At 41.5% G+C, this 21874-nt stretch overlaps 10 protein-coding genes across 10 annotated transcripts; 7 read left to right on the plus strand and 3 right to left on the minus strand. All coding sequences in view use genetic code 12, as the record gives it.

Moving 5' to 3' along the window:
- Positions 1–374: 374 nt before the first annotated feature.
- On the plus strand, positions 375–800 carry PICST_47641 (the plant PR-1 class of pathogen related protein-like protein; the record flags this gene model as incomplete). The annotated part of the gene is made up of 1 exon (XM_001385319.1): positions 375–800. A coding segment is annotated over one exon (426 nt), but the record flags the coding sequence as incomplete, so codon positions are not given.
- Positions 801–1059: 259 nt separating this feature from the next.
- Positions 1060–2361, plus strand: RIB6 (DRAP deaminase and pseudouridylate synthase; the record flags this gene model as incomplete). The annotated part of the gene is made up of 2 exons (XM_001385320.1): positions 1060–1395; positions 1420–2361. The coding sequence occupies 2 exons, from the start codon at positions 1060–1062 to the stop codon at positions 2359–2361; spliced, it is 1278 nt and encodes a 425-aa protein (XP_001385357.2).
- Positions 2362–2503: 142 nt separating this feature from the next.
- Positions 2504–3052, minus strand: PICST_21007 (predicted protein; the record flags this gene model as incomplete). Its single annotated transcript, XM_001385684.1, has 1 exon — positions 2504–3052. A coding segment is annotated over one exon (549 nt), but the record flags the coding sequence as incomplete, so codon positions are not given.
- Positions 3053–3437: 385 nt separating this feature from the next.
- SWD2 (member of Set1p complex, histone methyl transferase) lies at positions 3438–4541 on the minus strand (the record flags this gene model as incomplete). Its single annotated transcript, XM_001385685.1, has 1 exon — positions 3438–4541. The coding sequence occupies one exon, from the start codon at positions 4539–4541 to the stop codon at positions 3438–3440; it is 1104 nt and encodes a 367-aa protein (XP_001385722.2).
- Positions 4542–7474: 2933 nt separating this feature from the next.
- On the plus strand, positions 7475–8194 carry PICST_62444 (predicted protein; the record flags this gene model as incomplete). The annotated part of the gene is made up of 2 exons (XM_001385321.1): positions 7475–7708; positions 7733–8194. Coding segments are annotated over 2 exons (696 nt in total), but the record flags the coding sequence as incomplete, so codon positions are not given.
- A 2378-nt stretch (positions 8195–10572) lies between these two features.
- PICST_72886 (predicted protein) lies at positions 10573–13287 on the plus strand (the record flags this gene model as incomplete). The annotated part of the gene is made up of 1 exon (XM_001385322.1): positions 10573–13287. One exon carries the CDS (start codon positions 10573–10575, stop codon positions 13234–13236), a length of 2664 nt encoding a protein of 887 aa, XP_001385359.2. The 3' UTR covers positions 13237–13287.
- A 159-nt stretch (positions 13288–13446) lies between these two features.
- PICST_48387 (predicted protein) lies at positions 13447–14199 on the minus strand (the record flags this gene model as incomplete). The annotated part of the gene is made up of 1 exon (XM_001385686.1): positions 13447–14199. The coding sequence occupies one exon, from the start codon at positions 14197–14199 to the stop codon at positions 13447–13449; it is 753 nt and encodes a 250-aa protein (XP_001385723.1).
- A 669-nt stretch (positions 14200–14868) lies between these two features.
- Positions 14869–16006, plus strand: PICST_78927 (predicted protein). Its single transcript, XM_001385323.1, has one exon. The coding sequence runs from the start codon at positions 14893–14895 to the stop codon at positions 15811–15813; it is 921 nt and encodes a 306-aa protein (XP_001385360.2). The 5' UTR covers positions 14869–14892; the 3' UTR covers positions 15814–16006.
- A 650-nt stretch (positions 16007–16656) lies between these two features.
- On the plus strand, positions 16657–18760 carry POL12 (DNA polymerase alpha-primase complex B subunit; the record flags this gene model as incomplete). Its single annotated transcript, XM_001385324.1, has 1 exon — positions 16657–18760. One exon carries the CDS (start codon positions 16657–16659, stop codon positions 18712–18714), a length of 2058 nt encoding a protein of 685 aa, XP_001385361.2. The 3' UTR covers positions 18715–18760.
- Positions 18761–20230: 1470 nt separating this feature from the next.
- On the plus strand, positions 20231–21421 carry CHT2 (chitinase 2 precursor; the record flags this gene model as incomplete). Its single annotated transcript, XM_001385325.1, has 1 exon — positions 20231–21421. A coding segment is annotated over one exon (1191 nt), but the record flags the coding sequence as incomplete, so codon positions are not given.
- Between the last annotated feature and the right edge of the window lie 453 nt (positions 21422–21874).

Genomic DNA, 21874 nt, shown 5'->3' on the forward strand with positions numbered 1-21874 from the left:
CCGTCTCAAATGCCACTCCTGCTTCTACTACTACGTCTCCCTTTGCCTTGAACGACTTGCTCCAACCATCTTTCTGGTCTGGACTTCTTGATAGCTTCTTTGGAAGAGCTTCTGCTTCAGTTGCCGCTCCGGTAGCAGCACCAGTTGCTACATCAGTACCCGTTGCGGCAGCCATTCCTAACTCAAATGCTGCAGCTGCCAGTGCCCCTATCGCAAATACTGCAGCACCTGCTGCTTTACTTGGGTATGCAGCAACGCTGGCCGCATCTCCAGCTGCAGTATACCTGCCATCGACTGCTGCAGTTGTCTCGCCAGCATCCTCATCTAACCCTGTGGCTACTGGTGGTATTTATGACGCTATTGCTGACTCAGATGTAGACCAAACCTTTGCCAAGCAGATCTTGGATAGACACAACGAATACAGAAAGATCCACCAAGTAGCTCCATTATCGTGGGAAGTCAGCGCCTACAACTATGCCAAGAACAATGCAGACAACTACGACTGTTCGGGTGTCTTAACACATACCCATGGTCCATTCGGAGAGAACCTCGCAGCTGGCTTCTCAGATGGTCCTTCAGCAGTTGATGCCTGGTACGTGGAAGGTGAAACCTACAGTTACTCTAATGCTAACACCTACGATCACTTCACGCAAGTTGTGTGGAAGGACTCTACAAAGGTCGGTTGTGCCTACAAGGACTGCCGTGCTGAGAATTGGGGTCTATACATTATCTGCTCCTACGATCCCGCTGGAAACGTCATTGGAGAAAACAAAGATAATGTATTCCCAGCCACCTCTTGAGCTGGCTCCAGTGACAACTGATACCATATATAAAATGTAACATAGATGAACAGGGGTTAAAATCACGTCATAAGTGGAACTAAAGCCGCGCAATCTCTGCTCAAATTTTGCAAAACCTCATCTCTTCAGTTCTCGGTACTTAAAATTATTATAGTATTCCCCATATTTAAAAAAAGTCAATGCTCGCTAAGAAAATTTCATTGTAAATAAAATCATTAGTTTCAAGCAACGTTAAATAGTTACATGTCCAAATTATTCTATGCAACTGTCCGTATATGTGTTTGAGAATGGATTGCGTAAGGTAAGGCCTTACTACCTTCAATTTAACACACATCCCAAACCAAGATGGATTGGTAGAACTGTAGTGGATGTGTTTAGTTCAGAATTTGGAGAAGCAAAAGATATCCTAAGACTTGATATCGATAATGAGTTGATGTACATACGAACCGGTTTCGGGAGAAAGGGAGGAGAGACAGTATTGAAAGGATGGGATTCTATTGGAGATCGAATATTGGACAAATTCGATGTTATCTGTAATCTGAAACATATGCATGAACCAAGTGTTCCTGAATGTCCTCTCCAACTTCACGAAGATGTAGATTACCCCAGTCAGGCTAAGACAAGATTAAAAATTGTGTTTGAGAATGAAGACATGTTGGTTGTAGATAAGCCATCTGGAATTCCCACCCATCCAACAGGGAACTATTACTATAACACAATGACAGAAATACTAAAGCATGATTTGAATATGAAGAATGTATGGCCCTTCCACAGACTCGATAAGGTTACGTCTGGGATATTGATCTTCGGAAAGTCCAAAACAGCTTGTGACACATATCTGTCAATATTTCAGAACGAGAAGGATAATATCAGCAAACAATATCTCGCAAGAATAGAAGGAGAATTCCCCACCACCGAAGTCATGGTTAATTGTCCTATTTTCTCTGTCAATTCAACTGGTGGATATATAAAACCATTGAATGCTGACATGCTCCCTATTAATTCTACGACTGTCTTCAAAAGACTCAGATATTCTAAGGAATTGAATCAGAGTATAGTAATTTGTAGGCCGTTGACAGGACGCATGCACCAGATCAGAATACATTTACGAAACATTGGACACCCTATAGTTAATGATTATTTATACAACCCTACAAATGACGAACTTCATAACCAAGAAATCAACAAGATTAATGGCTCCATAGAAGTGGAGATATATAACAGACTATTTGAAAAGTACCCTTCGTTTGGCAAAGTTCAACCTGTTGATGTTACAATAGCCAAAACGGACGAATGCATCGATCTTTTTGAGATTGCATCAATCAAGGATGACAATAGACTTCAAAGTAAACTCCAAGAGCTTCAAAAACTTAGACAGGAAAGTTTAGCCCGACTCAAGTCCAAGAATAACACAACTTGCACAGAGTGCAATCGTCAACTATTTGATACAAATAAGGATATGACTGATCTGCAAATTTGGTTACATGCTTATAAATACCAATACATAGGTGATCTTAAATTTTCGTTTCAGACGGAAGAACCTTCCTGGTGCTCTATATAGACAATTAACTTCGACGAGTTCTTCGTTTTGAACCTTGTGTTGTAGATTTATTGTAGAATGGTGTCTTAGGGAAGTTTTCTGGAACTTTCCATGAAGAAGACGTTTGGGAAGCATTTGGTTTTAGTCCTCCTGGAACTTCTCTTGCTTGATTACTCTTTTTAGTACCACTACTTAGGAGCAGTCGGTACATTCGATCTTCTAGTATTCTGTTAACAGAATTGCTGATATCACGCTGTACCTTTGATTTGTCCTTATCTGTTACAGGAACCAGAAGAAATCTAAACCTGAAGATTCCAGAAACACTCACTAGTTGATCTTGAGTCTTAACCTGATCACACAAGGCATTGAAAAGACACCGCTTCATTAATTTTCTATTGTTGGATCTCCCGACTGCCGTTGTGAAAGGCTGAAGATTCTCTTGGAAAAATGTAGTAGATCGGTATTTGCCTTTGTAGCTGTTAATGGCCTTTTCCAAAACTTGACTATTCAACTTCAGTGGTCCATAGTTGGTAAATGTATAAGAAATGTTCGATTTTCTGTAGGAAGACACGAAGTGGTCACTTGGAAAGAAGATAAGACTGAAAAATTCGTTTGACATAAGTACTGGCATAGGTTTTTGAACTTTGTTCTTGTATAATAAAGAATAGGCGTTTTCATCTACACCCTTTATATCTTCGGGAAAGTGTGGAAGCAGTGATGAGTCTGCGAATGATGGCACAACTTTTGTGTTAATAAAGTCTTTGTGAGTAGCATTCTGGACTTTATATGTGGTGAACTCCAGCTTATTGGTAGGTTTATCAGAACAGATGGGATCCTGCTGGATAAGTTTAGGTCGGCTTCTATCTTTATTTGTTGATTGGAGAAATTTTCGAACGGAACTACTGTTTCGTCGTATGAATGATATCATTATTTCTGTATATATGCTAAGGTAGTTTTATGAAAATTTTCAGAAATCAATATTTAGGGAAAAATTGTAATATATTTGGAACATTTCTATTCTGTATGTCTCTTCTGTGCCTTGTATGTCAAAAATTATTGTGCGACACTAAAAATGACAATTCTATAACTAGCAGAAACTATGTGTTAGGCAGCCACAATGTCACCGTATTATCTGCCGTGGCAAAGGTAAGCAACTTGGGGTTGAATGCAATGATCTTTGGAATTCCCTGACCTGAAGGTAACACAAACTGTCTCTTTTTGAAAATGGGGTTGTCTTCGCTTGTGACCATATGAGTGTTGCCATCGGTTGTACGAAGAGAGTTCAAGTCAAATACAGAGACTGATCCATTAGGAGACCCTGCTAGGACAAACTTTCCACATGGAGAAAATGTAGAAGATGCAGTGAAGGGATATTTGAATGACATCCAGTAGTCAGTAGGCTTGTCGTGGTTTTTAAGGCTGAGTGTGGTCAAGAGCTGGCCCAGAAACGAGTCAATAATGTAGTGTTCGTATGAATCTGTAGATACAAGAAGCAGTTTACCATTATTGGAAAATTCAAGTTTGCTCCATACCTTACCTTCATTCAGGGGAATGTCTACAGAGAGAAAGGGACCAGCATCCATGTTCTTTATATCGTAAAACCCCACATTTCCCATTGCATAAGGATCCAGCGCAGATGGTGATTTTCCTACAGCGAAAATGATTCCTTGGGGATCGAAGGCTATCACCAGTTTTTGCCCTACGTCCAAATTACCTACTGGATTTGTCGATTTGAAGTCCCAGAGCTTGACAGAGTAGTCCATACTGGCTGAAAGAAAGATGTTCTGCACGGGGTTGACTTCTATTGATGTTACCTGTTCCTTGTGACCCTTGAAGTAGCGAATGTACTTGTTGTCACCTAGGGAAAGATATCGTATCCCGTTGTCTACTTCCAAAGATGGAGTAGGTGTAGAAGCATATAGACAATTGAGCTCGTGATGGGCAAAACGAGACACATGGGCTCCGTATTTCTGGGACTGGATATCCTTGTGATGGACGCCCTTGTGGATGTCGTAGAGCTGGATAGATTTGTCTATACCGGCTGATATGAGGTACTGGCCAGAATCATCGAAATCTAGTGAGGTTATAGTTGCTTCGCGATGGTAGTTGAAGGTTTTCGCAGGACGAAACGACGCTATTACTTTGTCGGTGATCGGAGTTGTTGTGGAAGACGAGGAGGAAGACGAAGGTCGCAGAAACATATTATACAATGTAATGGACGATGAAGATAGGTATACTAATAGGACTGAAAAGTTGGATTGTCTTCTAAGTATGTAGAGCATCAAGATTGCATACTAGACAGTCGCGCCTTATAATTCTGTTCTGACTGAAATATTTAGCGAGAAATAAAGTGGAGCCTCCACAATGCGCTAGCAAATTCAAGAGAATTAATGATTGCGGGTAAAATGTTAATATATTTAATAAAAAATAATTCATTATGAGAAATTATGACGATTTTACGAGCAAAACACATACGGATTATGTGACAACCATAACTCAACCATTTACACTCTTCTTCTGGCCCAATCTCTTGCTCTGCCACTCTTCCTCTTTCTCTCCGTACAACACCTCGCGCAAGGCTCATAAGCGCAATACTTTCTGCAGGATCTTCCCCCCAGACTCTGGAACTTGGTTATAGGGGAAAAATCAGATGGAATGATTTCACTTCTCTTTCCACAACAACAAACCAGCCCATATTCAACCTCGCAAAAGCATCCCTGTGATATATATCGCTCCATAAAGTCAATCACGCTACCAATTGAACTGACAGCACCGATCCGGAACCGCAATGCTGACTATCCCCGTGCCCTTCAAGGTCAAGGCGATCTTTGAGTACAAGTCTGACTTTGAAGACGACTTGACTTTTCCCGTTGGCCAAATTATCACCGTGACCGAGATTGAAGACGAAGAATGGTATTCTGGAGAATACGGCGGTAAATCCGGAATGTTCCCTAAAAACTTCGTAGAAAACGTTGAAGAGCCTCCAGTGCCCTTGCCAGCCAGTCGTCCCCAAAAGAAAAAGGCGACAGCCGAAGTTCCCGAACAGCAAGAAGTTGCGGAGGACGATGAAGATGATGAAACCGAACCAGAGCTGGCCAAATCTCCTCTTGATACACATGTTGCTTCTTCTATTGCACCTTCGCTTCCTTCTTCTGGCTCTGCCACTGCAGTTCCCAAGTTTAACGCCGGTGTGCCTTTGCCAATGCCCAACCAGAAGATCAACGATCCCTACAGTATCAAGAAGCAGTTTGTAGCCGCTGGACACTCTTCATATGTTCCTAAGATAACTCCTCGCGACGATTCGAACTTGACTCATCATGCCATTCACGACACAGCTGATGCGAACATCGTCAAAGCCACTCCTGAAGATCAGCCTGAGGAAATAGACGAGCCTAAACTCAGCTTAAAAGAGCGTATTGCCTTACTTCAGAAACGTCAACAGGAGGAAGCAGAACATGAAGAAGCTGCATTGAAGAAAAAGGAAGAAAAGAGAAAGAAACAAGCCGAGGAAAAGGAAAAGTTGAAACTCAAAAAAGCTACTGAACTTGAGCAAAAGTCAAAAGAAGTAGCTGCACCCAGACGTTCCATTGATTCCCAGGTCTCTCATGCTGAAGAAGGATTGTCTTCACTGGTTGTAGAACCAAATGCACTTCCAGAAGAAGAAGAAGACGACAAAGGTGAAGAAGAGGAAGATGGTGAAGAAGTTCCGGGGCATGTACGTAAGGAATCAGTAGGTGAAGAAGCAGGATCCGAAGAAGATGGTGAAGATGAAGAAGAAGACGAAGAAGAAGGAGGTGAAAAGGGCGAGGAAGAAGAGGAAGAAGAGGAAGAAGAGGAAGAAGAGGAAGAAGAAGAGTCTGATGACGAGGAACTCAAGAGACGTAAACTTGTGGAACGTATGGCCAAGATTTCAGGAGGTAGAAACATGTTTGGAATGATGGGTATGCCTACTCCATTCGGTGCACCTGCTCCTGAAAAGGGTACTCCCAAGAAGACGAAAAAGAAGTCAGTCTCTTCACAATCAGGAGCTGAACCTGTAGTCGCCTCTTCTCCCAAGGTAAAGATCGATCCTGTTCCAGCAGTTCCTGAACCAACTACTAAGGAAGCAGAGCATGAATTTGCTCAGGAATCTTCTTCTATGGTTGAAGGTGACGAAACAACCGATTCAGACGAAAGATACACCAGTCCCAAAACTGAAAGACATGTTCCTGTAGTATCTGGAAGTCGTACCGTGGAAGCTTCCGACAGTGGATTTGACGACTTCGAAAGATCTGATGACGAAATCAAGCTCACTCCACAGCCTGTAGAGCCGGAGGCTACAGGATATGATGCTGATGAAGACTTATCAGCTAAAGAAAGTGTCCCCTCCGTACCTCCGCCAATTCCTGTAGTACCACCTATTCCTTCTGTAACTACTGGGGATTCCGTTCACTCTTCAAAATCCAGACCACAGGCTCCTCCTCCGCCTATTCCAGGAGTACCTCCTCTTTCAGAATCTCATGTGTCTTCACAGTCTAAGGCTGTCCCGCCACCTATCCCGTCAGTTCCTGTTCCACCGGTCCCAGAATCGCCTTTGACAAGAGCAGCTCCACCGCTTCCACCAACGATGCCTCCAGTGCCTTTGCCTTCACGTGCACATCCACCACCTCCACCAGTGCCTGAATCGCCTATAGCTTCTATTCCTCCACCAATTCCAACAGCCATTCCTCCAGCAATTAGACCGCCAGCTCCAGGCTTACTTGATGAAGAAGATTCATCAGATGATGACTTTCAGGAGTCTCGCGCTGTTCCAGAGGATAATGAAGGCGAAGACGACTTTGAGTTCGCCCCTTCACTACCTTCTAGAGCTCAAACCATGCCCGTAGGATTCCATGCTCCTCCCCCGCCTCCTCCAGGAGTGGCTCCTGAGCCGCCAGCTGATGGTGTCAAACGTTCTTCCACTATGTCTCATCCAGCGCCATTAGCAAGAACCCATACTGGTGCTTCCATTGGCTCTGTACATGGACGTCAATCTATAGACTCGGGAGTTTCTCGTACCAGAAGCATAGGAGGTAGATCTATTTCTGAACACACGCAGGCAGAATTAACTCTTAGCTCCTTGCAGCCTGAACTCGAAGAGTTAAGTTCTGCTAGTTGGTGGCTCAAAAATGGATTGCCAGAGCTGATTGCTGGACGAAGTGGAACCGATTTCATTTTTGAATCAGATTCTAACAAGATTAGAAGGAGAGGTAACAGAACCATTGAATATCGTGACTATTACATCTTGTTCTACGACTTGTCACAACTAGTTTTTGAAATCCAGTTTGAGTCGGAAGATCCTCGCTCCACTGTCAAGTTGATTAATAGCTATGCCAAGCCTATCCCAGTGGTACGTAAAGATTTGCTCGATAAGTATCATAAATTATACGGGCAACAAATCGTTTCTTATGCAGCACAATTTCTTGGAACTAAAATTCAAGATGAAATAGTCAGCCACTCGTTGCAGGTCAGTGGAGCAGAAATCATTCTGCCAATTGGTAATAAATCTTTTGGAGTTACCATCTATAAAAACTTAAACAACACAAATGTCTCCAAGATTGATGAAATCAAACCTGGCGATGTACTCTGGGTCAAGAATGGAAAGTATGTCAGTCACAAGGGTCTTATGGGAGCCAAGTCTGTCACCTTGGAGGGTCCTGACAACGTCTATACTGCCATTATTTATGAATATGATCCCAAGAAGGAAAAGTTCAAAGTAATCGAACTGGATTCCACTGGCCATGTTAAGAAGGAAAGTTTCAAAATCGGTGAATTCAAGTCTGGACGCATCAGAGTGTTCAGACCAGTTGGAAGAGACTACGTTGAGTGGGACTAGACCAAGTTTTTAGTTACTTACATCAATGTAAACACGAAGTATTTTATATTCTTATCTATTCTAATTTACCTTCTCTATCAATCGTATCATTCTAATATCACTGTGTACACGTTCATACCTTAGACCAGAATAAGCAAAACTATCTCGCACCCGCTCATATGTCGAAGATCTTTTCCATCGCCTTCAAACACTAGAAAATAAGTTAACTAAATACTTACCCACATCTTGACTTACCAGCTATGTACAAAAGCTGTAGTTCATATTCAGAAATAATTTACTTGATCTATTATCAATTTATCTTTTTTTGTTTCTTTCTTTTTGGAAATGAAGAAGAAATAAAAAATTTATAAAAAACAAACAAAAAACAATTCATCTTGACATAAAGGGCATCTAAAACCATTACATGGGACGAGGAACTGATGGATAAGGGGAACATAAAGGGTCGTTAAAAAATCCGGATTAAAAAATACCTAGAATTAAATGATTTTCATATTAATTATTATATCAGGTTGCTTGACCAGAAAGCCAACCTATAGCGAGGATCTGAAGCCATATGGTAACACGCTCTCAATATAAAAAGGTATAACAAAAACAAAGGGGCTATAGTACAATATTGGGATCACAAATAGGGAACAGAGTAAGAAACTTCATAGTTTTCGATCTTGGAATTCATAGAGCCATAATTTCATGGAAGGGACTTTTGAGGGACTTTATCCTATACTCTAGCTAAAATGAAAAACAATGTCTAGCAATATACACCTGTACGTCTGTATAGTTTATATACATACACTAAGACATGCTGATTCACATTTACTGTTTTAGTTGTGGGATTCATGAATAGAGTGGGAAGTGAAAAGGGGATTTCAAATTACTGGATTGGATTGAATCAAAGACAATGAGCAAAGGTGAGATGATAGTTTTCTATGTTGTTCGTCTTACTCTGGACTAAAGCAAAGCACATGGACACAGTGATATGATTTCTATAATTCACGTTGTTAGTAATAGTAGCTAGATTATGATGGCATGGCAGAATGAGTGTAATTGAAAATGAAGCTGTTCTTCTGTATTTATAGTAGTACGATATCTGTGTCCTGCAGGGACACACGCATGACCAGCATGCGAAAATCACTTGGTCACCTCCCCTCATCACCAGGTTTTGCTTAGAAGTTGGAAGATTGCACCATAGACCGTAGGCATAGTGAGCTTCCATAGGAGATGTATGGTAAGGCATGTCAGCGTGGTCAACTGAAAGAAATTAGAATTGGCTTGTGCTTTTTGGATAGTCTTCTGCCTGCAGATGGTAGGGCTTAATTTGTCGTGCATATGAGAGGTGATAAGAAGATCTACATAGACTCTGAGGGTGTTGCAGCCGTTCTTATTTGTCACTATCAATAAGATTTGAGTAAGTCTACGCTTTCAAGTTCGGTCAACAGAATGGGAATGAGTTGATAATGTTAGAGAAGTCTTGCTTTTTAAGAGCTTGAAATTCTTAATGAGATTTTAATTATTGACGTATTATAAATACTTATCATACTTCTTGCCAGGAAATGACTGCTACCATACACGAATAGCGCATACCCCTTGTCTGGAGCCGTTCAGAAGTGGTAGCGAATCAACAGAGAAAGGCTAGAGTGGTTTCAGTCGTCCTGATCGTAGATCTGCTTGCTGTTTCCTCTGCCATTTATCAATTATAATCCATCCTGTATTCACTTTTTTTTGTTTTCCATTCACAAGAATTCAAAACTCTTTGGGTCCACGAGATAATATTAACAGTACTAGCAACATTCAAAACAATAGCTACTTTCTTCCTCTAACTACAAGTATTTTGCGTTTAAAGCTATACGTCCGTTTTTCCCCATTTCATACTTCACCAATTTTTCGCAATCTCAGAAATAGGTATGCTATCAGTTGACTCCCCACTCTATCTACTGAAAAGTTCTATATCGCTGTGGCATATGGCAAGATTTAGACATCGCTTCGAAGAATGACTGGGGATCGTGCAACGCCACCTGCGTTACGAGAAGACACAAGGCTCCATTGTGCCTGAGTGCAAAATTACCATAACAGATTAGTGATATCCTCTTAAGCACGCGCTTTTGCTACATCTGAGCTGATCGCCATTTTTTTCAATCTTTAGTTATTCTTCTCCAGAAATTTCCCCATCCAGTCAAGTGTGTACGTACTATCACCAGACAACATGCTACCCTGTCTTGTAGATGGGTCGTGGTGCTGTGAAAATTTCACTTGCTCGCAGCCGTCCTGCACGTAGATGGGGCCATACCGGGGCTTCACCTTGGAATGGATCTGTGAAATATTCTACATTTTAGAAAAACTGTTGTCCTTCTTCCTGGTTAAAGTCATTCACTCAATTGCTGCCAATGTCACCGCCTATCTCGGAATTGAACCCAGACTACGTGCTTGCGGTGCAATATCCGCTCGAAAGTCCATCGTCGGGTTTGCCTACCACACAGGCCAAAAAGAATCTTACGCTCCTTGTGGAGAAGCTCCATAGTAACGGCTTCCTGACCCAGATTAGACCTGGCACGTCCACTCCTTCTACGCTTTTGGTGTTCATCAAGCTAACATCCTATAAGTATGCTGAGGAGGCAGAGAAGGATTTGATCCAAAATTACGAGTTTGGTGTCACCGCCAAAATCGAAACGGTCGCTGACCACTCGCGAATTGTCTATCGGTACTTAACAGCACCTGAGCTGGTTGGAGGACTCGGTGTAAATCCCGGTGCGGGCCCATGGCTGTTTGTAAACTCGGTGTTCCCGATCACTGAAGCGTTTGATAACTCCAAGACGATAACCGAACATGTCAAGACCCACTTGTCGGCCAGTGAACTCACAACGTCAAACATCAAGGACAAGTACGGTGTGCAGGTAGCTCTTTACTTTGAATTCCTCAAGTACTACACTACCTGGCTCGTATTCCTTGTCGTGGTAGGCATTACGCTGTACTTGAAACTGGGAAAGATCTTCCTGTTGCTGTACTCGTTCATCAACCTCGTTTGGGGAGTATTCTTTATCGGCTTTTGGGAACGTCGTCAGAGGTACTTGGCCAACTGCTGGGGAGTCCAGAACTCACACTTGGTCGATGAGCACAATGCCGAATTGGCCCAAATCAATAAGCTGTTTGAATCAAAATCCTCCTACCTGCACAAGGACAATTCGGATGCATACAGATTTATCAGGCAGATGTTGTTCATTCCTGTTGCAGCCATTTTCGCTGCTGTGTTGGTGCTGTATCAGTTGTTGTGTTTCACTATTGAGATTTTCTTGACAGATGTCTATGATGGACCAGGCAAGTCGTTCTTGACCCTTATCCCCACCATCTTGATTTCTGTGTTTGTACCTATCTTGACTATTGTGTACAATATCGTCAGCGACGCTGCCATTAGCTGGGAAAACCACGATAGTGTGTATTCTCGTGACCGTTCTCAGTTGATTAAAACATTTGTGTTGAACTTCCTCACCAGTTACATGCCATTGTTAATCACTTCTTTCGTGTACTTACCTTACGCTCACTTGGTTCAACCTCACTTGGGCGATATCAAAGACGCCATTAGTGCCAATGTAGCCGAAAGCAGATTCTTCTACAAGTATCTAATCAAGTTGAAGAAGCAGGAAGATTTCAAGATGAACCAAGAGCGTTTGAATGCCCAGTTCTTCTACTTCATCGTAACCAACCAGGTCATCCAGCTTATTCTCAAGTACGTCTTACCATTGATAATCACAAAAGCAAGCAAACTCGTCAAGGATGTGCTCAATAAAGGCAAGGAAGAGTACGAAATTGTAGACAATGAAGAAGAAAAGGTTTTCCTTGAAGACGTACGCCATGTTCTTGATCTTCCTGTTTATAATGTCAACGACGACTTCAGATCCTTAGTAGTGCAATATGGTTACTTGGTCATGTTTGGACCTGTCTGGACTATTGCTCCCTTAATCTGTCTTATATTCAACATTATCGTCTTCAAATTGGATACGATCAGATTAGCCAAGGGTACGTATTTCAAGCCACCTGTCCCATCAAGAGTCGATTCCATCCACCCATGGAACTATGCCCTTTTCCTCTTGACATGGGTTGGTTCCATCGTATCTCCTCTTATCACTGCCTTTTACCGCCATGGCACTAAGCCACCTAAGACCTTGGGCCAATTTGCATTCGACAAGGCTAGCGTCAATGTATCGTCAACTGCTAGATTGATGTTCATTCTCTTTGTATCCGAACACGGCTTTTTCATTCTCAACTACTTCATCAACAAATTCAACAGCTTTTTCAAGAGTGAAGTGGAATGGAAGAACGATTTTGTCGACAACGACATTAAGTTGAGACATGACTACTACTCCGACAAGGTCAAGCCACACTATGTTCCAGATGATCACAGTGCTTGGGCAACGTTCTCTGCCGAAGAATCTATTGAGTCTGCTTCAAAACTCCCTTTGAAGAAGGTTATTCATACTGAAGCTTCTCCAGCTACAACTGCACCAAGCCATAGTGGCCCAACCCCAATTCCTGAAACAAAATCTGAGGCTTATCTGACTGCAGCTAAAACGAACATTACTGAAGTACAACAGCGTGGAAAGAACACAGCTAAGTCTGTTGCAGAAAATGTCACTGCCACTGTTTCAGAAACCGAAAGAGTAGCTTTGGAAAAAGTAAAGGACTTCGACGATACAATTATCAAATCTAAAAACACTTTAGGTGAAGAACATCTTGCTACCATCGATAACAACAAGCACATCCCAGTGGAAAATGTGACTCATTTGTCAGAAGATGCCAAAGCAGCCATTCACTCCACTACTTCTGAAGCTACAAAGGCAGTTGATAAGTTATCTGACTCCGTTGCTGATGTTGAGGAAAGTGTTGGTGATGCTGTGGACGATGTTGATGATGCAGATGTTACAGTCGACTCTACAATCGACTCTACAGCAGAAAGTAATGACTATCAGAACTTTATCAATGAGACCAAGAAAAACGTCGAAGAAAAAGCCACTAAGAAGAGATCCTTGAAGAAACTCTTCAAGAACAAGAAATGAGCTATTGTTTTTTAAAGGAAATAGATTGAAATTTACTTTTTTGTACTATTTATTGTGCATTTGGCATTGGTTTGTGTTTGATGTAAATTCTCAACTACATTTTCAAGTTATGTGTTAGTAAGTTTTCAGTTCGTTTTCCAGTATACGTTACATTTTGTATTGCCATAATCATCGTTCATTGTAATATCTCTTTGTCCAAGTGTATGTACATTAAATTCTTGGTGGCCTGGCGCCAAAGATAGACGTTCCAACCCTAACACTGGTACTACCCTGTTTGATAGCTTGCTCGAAATCGGACGACATACCCATGCTGAGCTGCAAGTTTAATTTGTACTTTTCATCTACAATTTTCTTCAAGTTCACCAACTTTGAGAAATCTTCGTTTTCTTCTCCATCTGTATGGGATTCTGCAAACGATCCAATTGTCATGAGACCGCCGAGTTTCAACTTCTTACACTCGTCAGATAAAATGTAATCAATAGTTTCGTATAACTCAGTTAAGTTAGATAATGAATAGCCTGACTTTTGATCTTCTTCAGAAGTATTAATTTGCAAGTACACCTCTATAGGTGCACCATCGAGTCTGGATCTCGTGTTGTCGAGTTGCTTACATTTCTTCAAAGCGTCTATTGTTTCAACTGCAAATAAACTTTCTACACCTTTCGCCAAATCCTTGGCTTTTCCTGATTGCATACCTCCAATGAAATGCCATTTAATGTCTTTTGGAAGCTCCTTGGATTTGCCAATTAATTCTTGGACATAATTTTCTCCGAAATGACGCACACCGGCATTGTACAATGCCATGATATCACCTGAAGGCTTCAATTTTGAAACAGCTACAAGTCTGACAGGAACATTAGAATGCTTCTTGGCTAAAGATTGGACTTGTTCAAGTACAGTATTGTAGTTGGCTACAAGTTCCCTCTGACGTTTAGCTGAAACTTGAAGAAATGCAGAAGACATGTTTATACGCTGTAGAATACAATATAAATGCGTTAGCTCTCTGGGAACGGAGCTTCGAAGGCTAGCAAGGTTCTGAAATATCTGATGATCTACAATTCGCTAGTATGAACACAAATTGATGCAAATGAAAAAAATTGGTCACGTGAGTTTATTGAAATTTCAGTAGAACTCTACTGTGACTAATAGAGTCAAATTATGATGCTTCTTTCAGATACAGAGAAGCACGTATGTGTTGCCATGGTTTTAAACTGTTTAATTATCAGGATTACTTTGTCAGGAAGCTTTCCTAAAAATGGTATATTATTGTAAGTAACTTATTTGAAATTAAGACTTAGCGTTAGAAATAAAACCAATATTTTAGAAAATATTGTACAATAATGAGCAAAATTAAAAACCTTCAGCAATTTAATATCCTGCTCAGAATTGTTTACTGAGAACAAATAACAGATAGAGGCCGTTCTTCCATTCTAATTGCTTTTACTTCATACTCTATTGTTATTACAGTCATATTAGGGTCTGGCACATCTTTCTTTTCATATAGAACAAATCCTGCATAATACATAACTTTTTCGCAAAGCGATGTCTTCTCGTTCATTCCTTAGGATCGATCTGGACAGATTTTTTACTTTAGCGAACAGACCAATTTCCATTTCCAACACTAACAGCTCCACTGAAAATATATAGATAAGGAACATGTCCGACTCCATCTACAAGGGTGAAGACTTTGAAGAAAAAGTCAGAAAGCAAGTGGAATTCTACTTCTCTGACTCTAATTTGCAGACAGACAAGTTCTTATGGAAAATTTACGAAGCCAACGATGGCTGGGTTGAGTTGAAAACCATCTTGACCTTCGGAAGAATGAGACAATACCGCCCAGAAGAAAAAGTCATCGCTGCTTTGAAAGAATCGGAAAAGTTAGTTCTTTCTGCCAACGAGGAACTGATAAGAAGAAAGGATCCAGTCAAGGATTTCAACGAAGTAAAGAACACCAGAAAAAGAAACACCGTCCACATCGAAGGCTTTCCAACCGAAGCTGAACAAGAAGATTTGGAAAACTGGTTCAACACCAAGATTGCTCCTAACTTGCCAAAGGAATCTGGTTTCAACTCTTTGCGTAGAATCAAGAGCAGAGTCAAGAAGGAATTCTTTGGTGTTGTCGACATCGAATTGAAAAGTCAAGAAGATGCCGAATTCATCCTCAACAAATTGGAAATCACTTATCCCCAGGGAATTGTAAAAGCTGATGACGAAGGCGTGGACAAAAAAACGCTCTTGAAGAAGATGTCCTTATTGACTTTCCAAGAAATGAGAGAAAGCGGAAAGAGATTCGGCGTCAACGATGTCACCAAGAGAAGAAACAGTTTCAACGATAACCATCGTGGTAACAAAAAATTCAAGAAGAACTTCAAGGCCAAGAGAGACGACAAGAAGGAGAATGGCAAGCCAGAATCTACGGAAGCCATTCCTGAAACCACCGAAACTCCTGAAACCAAGCAAGTTTCTGAGACGGCTACTCCAGCTCCTGCTGAACCAGCCTCAACCACAGAAGCTGCCCCAGCCCCAGAACCAGTTTCTGCTGCTCCAGCTGCTTCTACAGAAGAAGTTGCCAAATAAACCAGAAATCAAAAACCACATAATCAAAAAGTATTCTTGTAATTAATCGTTAACACTGAAGGTTATTCCTTGTACTTAGATATTGATAGAATTTCCGAATGACAGCACGTGTAAAAACTGGGATTGAGTTTTCGTGCATTTTGCAACCATTTCAGGTTTAAGTATGAGTCGAGTAATAACAATGTACTATATTAAGATAGGGGGTAAACACCAAACAGCAGCATAAAATAGCGTAGAAATTTAGACTTAGTGTCTTCATTGTAGTGTCAACTTTGGCATCGATTTTTCTCAGTTTAAACCAAGTATATAATGATCCAAATGCATGTACCTAACATTGAAAGCTAAAAGTTTCACAAAATTAAATTTTTGGGTGCTGCAACCTTCCACAGTCTAATAAGATAACTTGTATAATTTGGACCATTTCATAACCAGATTACTTCGGTTTGGAGACACTGCGATTCATACCAGACGTTACCTCTAGAATCTATAGCCTATATTGCTACATACGATAAAACAAAATGCTGGTCGTCTGCTCGTGCTGAAAAGACAGCTGATGCAAAGTTGCAATCAGATCGCTATCACGAATTATTGAAACGTTTGTTTGGGTGGATTTATTAATAATCAATAACCACTTCGTTTTCTCATATTCTTGAGATCTTAGCTGTACAGTGGTGACTGCGAAAAATAGCACTAAATGCATCTTAGATTTGGTGGTCCACGACAATGGAACCTTTTGTCTGCATACGCGTAGTTTGTATACGCGTTCAGTCGATACTAACTCTAAATTGTAAATAATTGAAATTTCAATTTTTATTTCTAGAGATATCAGGCTAACACCGAAGTATGTCTACACAAGTTGAAATCGACGCAATAAGGAAGGAGCTCGTGAGTTCATTCGGTCTGTCAGACCTTCTCACCGAAGATGTTTGTAAAGAGCTTGGAACTTTGATGCTGCTTTACCAGCTTTCCAGTGATGATTTATACATCAAGTGGGAATCCTTCAACGTAGCCGAAGTACAAGAAAACTTAGACTTAACCATTGAGAACATCGACAGATTCCAAAAGTACCTCCAATCGTCGTTGTCTACATCCAGAGCAACTCCTACTGCCAAAAGAGCGCGAGACATCCAAGGAAGCAACATCAAGAAGAAACCTATCATCAGGTCCAATGCTGATTTCAACTCTTCCAGTCCAGTTATTCCTTCTACACCAAATTTGAAGAAACGTAAAGTCATAGAGGAAGCAACTCCTGCTTTTAAAACTCCAAGAGCAGACTTCAATGCCTCATCTCCAGCTGACTTCAACACGGCAAACAACACTTTCCAGTCCCCTTCAACTCCCAATGTCTCCAAGAAACAGGAATCCAATACTATCATCGAAACATTGAACCCAGAAATCGATGTTCTCCCAGGATTTGTCCAGCTTGACGAAGATCCAGCCACTAGCTTGAAGCCTTACAAGCTCATGTACAACTTCGATGCGTCTAAGTTTAAGTACCGTACCATGTCTATGAAGTTGTTGGAAAGTGCCGATGTTCTAGATGATCAAATCGATAGCTTTACGCAACTTTATATAGACAACCATAAGGAGGATGGGAACTTGTTTGGAAACCCATGTATAAGCTCTCAATTTGATATCAACTGCTGTGGAAGAATCGTCCCTGATTCTCCTAATTACGATAAGACTGCTAGCGTTCAACTCAACAGCACTTCATTATACTTAGAAACATCTAGAATTAACGGTATTGGCCAAAGAATACCTTTGGATTTGTCCCAATTGAAGGGCTACTCCTTCTTCCCTGGACAAATCGTTCTTTTAAGAGGTAGAAACCCAACTGGGAGATCTTTCACTATCAAAGAAGTATTAGAAATTCCAGAATTGGGAGCCGCAGTGTCTTCAAGACAAGACTTGGAGGAGTTTGAGGAAATGACCGCAGAAAATGGATTAAAGATCATGGTGGCAGCAGGACCCTTCAGCAACCATCACTCCTTGAATTACCTGAAGCTTGAAAAATTAACAGAAATAATAAACAACTCCATGAAACCACATGTGGTTGTATTAAACGGTCCATTTATTGACATCACAAACTCTATGGTAGCCCTGGGAGATATCGAGATACCCGATGATAAGCTGCCACCCAGAAATCTCGACGAGTTGTTTAAAAAACTTATCAGTCCTATACTAAGAAAAATCGATCTGAGAATTCAAGTCATTTTGATTCCCTCTGTGAACGATACCGCTATTAAACATTGTTCATATCCACAAGATTCTTTTGAAAGAAAGAAGTTCGGCTTGCCTAAGAACGTGAGAATAGTTCCTAACCCATCAAGTGTTTCGGTCAACGAAGTTTTGATAGCCAATTCTAACCTCGATGTGTTCAAGGATTTAAAGGATGTACACCAAGAAAACCCAGAAGGAAAGCTGTTCAGTAATAGATTTGAGAGAATCGCAAACCACATATTCGAACAGAGAAGATTCTACCCTGTATTTCCTGGTTCAATAAAGAGAGTTACTCCTTTTCAAACAGCTACACCTCCGGAACTACATGAAGGTATTATGGGTAAAGAGTTGTCATTCACTTCGGTAGGAGGTCCTTCGTTGGAAGTCCCCTACTTGGGATTAACAGAATTGGGAGATTCGCTCCCAGATATTCTTATTAGCCCTTCTGACTTGAAGAGCTTTGTTAAGGTGATTAGCGGGGTAGTCGTGATCAATCCCGGTTACTACATAAAACTCAATAAAGATCCTACTAGGGAAGATGGTACATATGCTGTGATAAACATCACTCCACCTCAATTGAATGCCGGAGGTGATAATAATGTGCAACCCGTTTCTGAAGATCTGGAATTGTACTTCCATAACATTCACAAGAGAACTCGTGTTGACATTTATAGCACCTAGTCCAAGTATGCCATTGTTTATACGATTGAATATATTTCTAAAATAGACTTCTACAGTTTTCGGTGAAACTTAAACTGGATTGCAAACTGGATTGCAAACTGCATTGCAAATTCTGGTTTGTTGCCCAAAGAATTCGATTACGTAGTGATAATATTACACTGCCTTATCTTACCTATTCAATACTGTTTAGTGGTGGGCCCTTGCTACTGCACGAACAGGACTTCCTGTCATGCATAAGGGCGCCAGGAACAGTTTTGGTAGATAACCAGCTATTCCATTTCAACAAATGCATTGCAGTCTACAATTAGGGACCAGCTGGAGAAAGTTTCAGCTTCAATCAAAAACTCCTAATGTAGTCCTAATGACCAACTGCAAATTTTGGATATAGGCAGTTGAAACAGTTGTTACATTGCCAAACTCTAAAGTCCTCACAAAGACGCGGTACTGGAATGAAGGTTGTTACATACAGCGCCATACATACAGTCGATCAAAAGAGAAATGCGCGCTTTATGGGCTCATTAGTCTTATTGTAAAAGTTGGCGATATTGGTGGAGAAGAATGTTGTTGTCTTTACCATATCATCTTTACCATATCATCTTGTGATGCAACCAGACCAGACCATGGTTTGTGTTCAAACTTTCTATTCCTCAGATCAAGAATGCAACTTGGGCTCTTAACCTTGAGATTTTGGACTACCAAAATAGTAATCGAGATATGCATGAAAAGCTTGGTGTTACAATTACCGGAACAAAGCCGAAGTCTATTTCATTAACCGAGTAAACAAACAATCCAGTCTATTTCACGGGACCCTTGTTGGTCTTTAGTCAGCTGCCTAGCACGCAAGCTTGATTATAACTACCAAATAGTTCGAGCACAAGCCATCTTCCCCTACACCATTAAAACTTGGGCTTGTCTAAGTCCTCATTGAAAAAGTCCTGTAGTATTGCCAAGTTGTGTATTATTTCATTTCACCGGCAAAAAAAAAATACGACCGACATTTCACCCAGCCTGCTCGGAGGGCCGCATGACACGGTCAAATCTGTTGTTGTTGTTGTTTTTGCTGCTGCTGTTGTTGTTGACAGATACTGCATGCAGCTGCAGCTGCAGCGCAAATCTTTGCCATGCTAGCTTACGATTGGCTCTAACAATCGAGTTTTGTGCCCAATTTGCGGAGACAGGACAATTTAGTTTCGTCTATTCGCAGGGTAAGCCATCTCTGGCAGTGGCTTGCCTGATTCGTATGTGTTGTGCGTCTTTGGAGCCACGAAGATGCGTCGCGAGTCGTATTTTTTAGGATTATTTTCTATCGCCTGCAACGCTAACCCTCATTTCCATAGAATAAAAATTTGCAGATTATTTCATCAATTGTTGGATGGAGTATATAAGTAGTCGACAATGTCACGCCGAATTATAGATCATGTTCGAGGCTTTTTCTTCTTTTGCAATCAGTCGCCACTAACTCAGCCATTCTTTTATAATTGCGTTGATTGATAACTCACTCTAGTCTTTCGTTAACATGTTGCCAATCAAGTCTCTCATTTCTGCTGCTGTCTTGCTTGCAAGCGGAGCCTACTCCCTCGATCTTTCTTCCACTAACAACGTTGCCTTGTACTGGGGCCAAAACGGTTTTGGTGGTCAAGAATCCTTAGCCACCTACTGTCAAGAAACCGACCTTGATGTTGTCAACTTGGCTTTCTTGAACGATTTCCCAGATCCACTCAACTTGAACTTGGCCAATGCCTGTGGAACTACTTTCCCAAGTGGATTGTTGCACTGTCCTCCAATCGGTGAAGACATCAAGACCTGTCAATCTCTCGGTAAGAAGGTCTTGTTGTCCTTAGGTGGACAATACGGTAACTACGGTTTCCAATCCACTGATGATGCCACCTCTTTCGCCACTACCTTGTGGAACAAGTTTGGTGCCGGTACCGATGATGAAAGACCATTTGACGATGCTGTTGTCGATGGTTTCGACTTCGACGTTGAAAACGGAAACAACGTTGGCTACGTCGAATTGGCTACTGAATTGAAGACCTTGTTCGCTTCCGACGCTTCCAAGACCTACTACTTGTCTGCTGCTCCACAGTGTGTCTTCCCAGATGCTGGTGCCAATGACTTGTTGTCCCTGGGACTTCTTGACTTTGCTTTCATTCAATTCTACAACAACCCTTGTGGATTGGACGGTGACTTCAACTATGACACCTGGTCTCAATTTGCTCAATCTATTTCTGCCAACCTCAAATTGTTTGTTGGTTTGCCAGCTTCTCCAGACGCTGCTAACTACGTAGACCCAGCCACCATCAAGACTGTTCTCGACCAAATCGTATGTGACCCAACTTTTGCCGGTGTCTCTTTGTGGGATGCTTCTGGTGCTTGGGCCAACGTTGATGCTGCTGGTAACAACTTTGTTGTTCAAGTCAAGGATGTATTGAACGCCCTCTCTTGTCCAGCTCCATCTTCTTCGTCTGAAGTTGCTTCTTCTTCTGTTGCAACCAGCTCTGTTGTGGAATCCTCTGCTGTCTACGAAAACTCTACTATTGCTTCTGTTACCTCCGAAGCTGCTGGTGCCACTGTCACTGACATTCACACCACTGTCATCACCATCACTAGCTGTGACGAAAACAAGTGTGTTGCTAGCCCTGTTACTACCGGTTACGTCGTTGTCACCGACCTCTACACTTCTTACACTACTTACTGTCCTTTGACCGGAGAAACTCCAGCTTCGTCCAAGCCAGTTCTTGCCACAACCAAGCCAGTCGTCGCTCTTGCTTCTACTCCAGCTACTGAGGCTCCTGCCACCACTTCTTCTGCTGCTGGTTACACCGTTGTGAAGGTTCCAACTGGTGCCCCAGTCGCTCCTCAAGACGTGGAAACAACTGTTGTTGTTGAGATCACCTCTACCATTTCACTTGCCCACCCACCAATTGCTGCCGCTAACATCAGCAACGCTACTGTCCCAGTGATTGCTCAAGGTGGTGCTTCTTCCGTTTCATTCGCATGGGGCTTGATTGTCCCATTGGCTATCGCCGCTTTCCTTTAAACTCCTACATAAAATACACTAGAGGAGTCTAGATACCCTACATATTTCACATAAATACAAGATTAATTGTTTGTAAATTATTGTAGACAATAGCTGGAATATGGCATCTGATTACATCCT

The sequence above is a fragment of the Scheffersomyces stipitis genome, chromosome 6, assembly GCF_000209165.1.
Source record: "Scheffersomyces stipitis CBS 6054 chromosome 6, complete sequence".
Classification (NCBI taxonomy): Eukaryota; Fungi; Ascomycota; class Pichiomycetes; order Serinales; family Debaryomycetaceae; genus Scheffersomyces; species Scheffersomyces stipitis.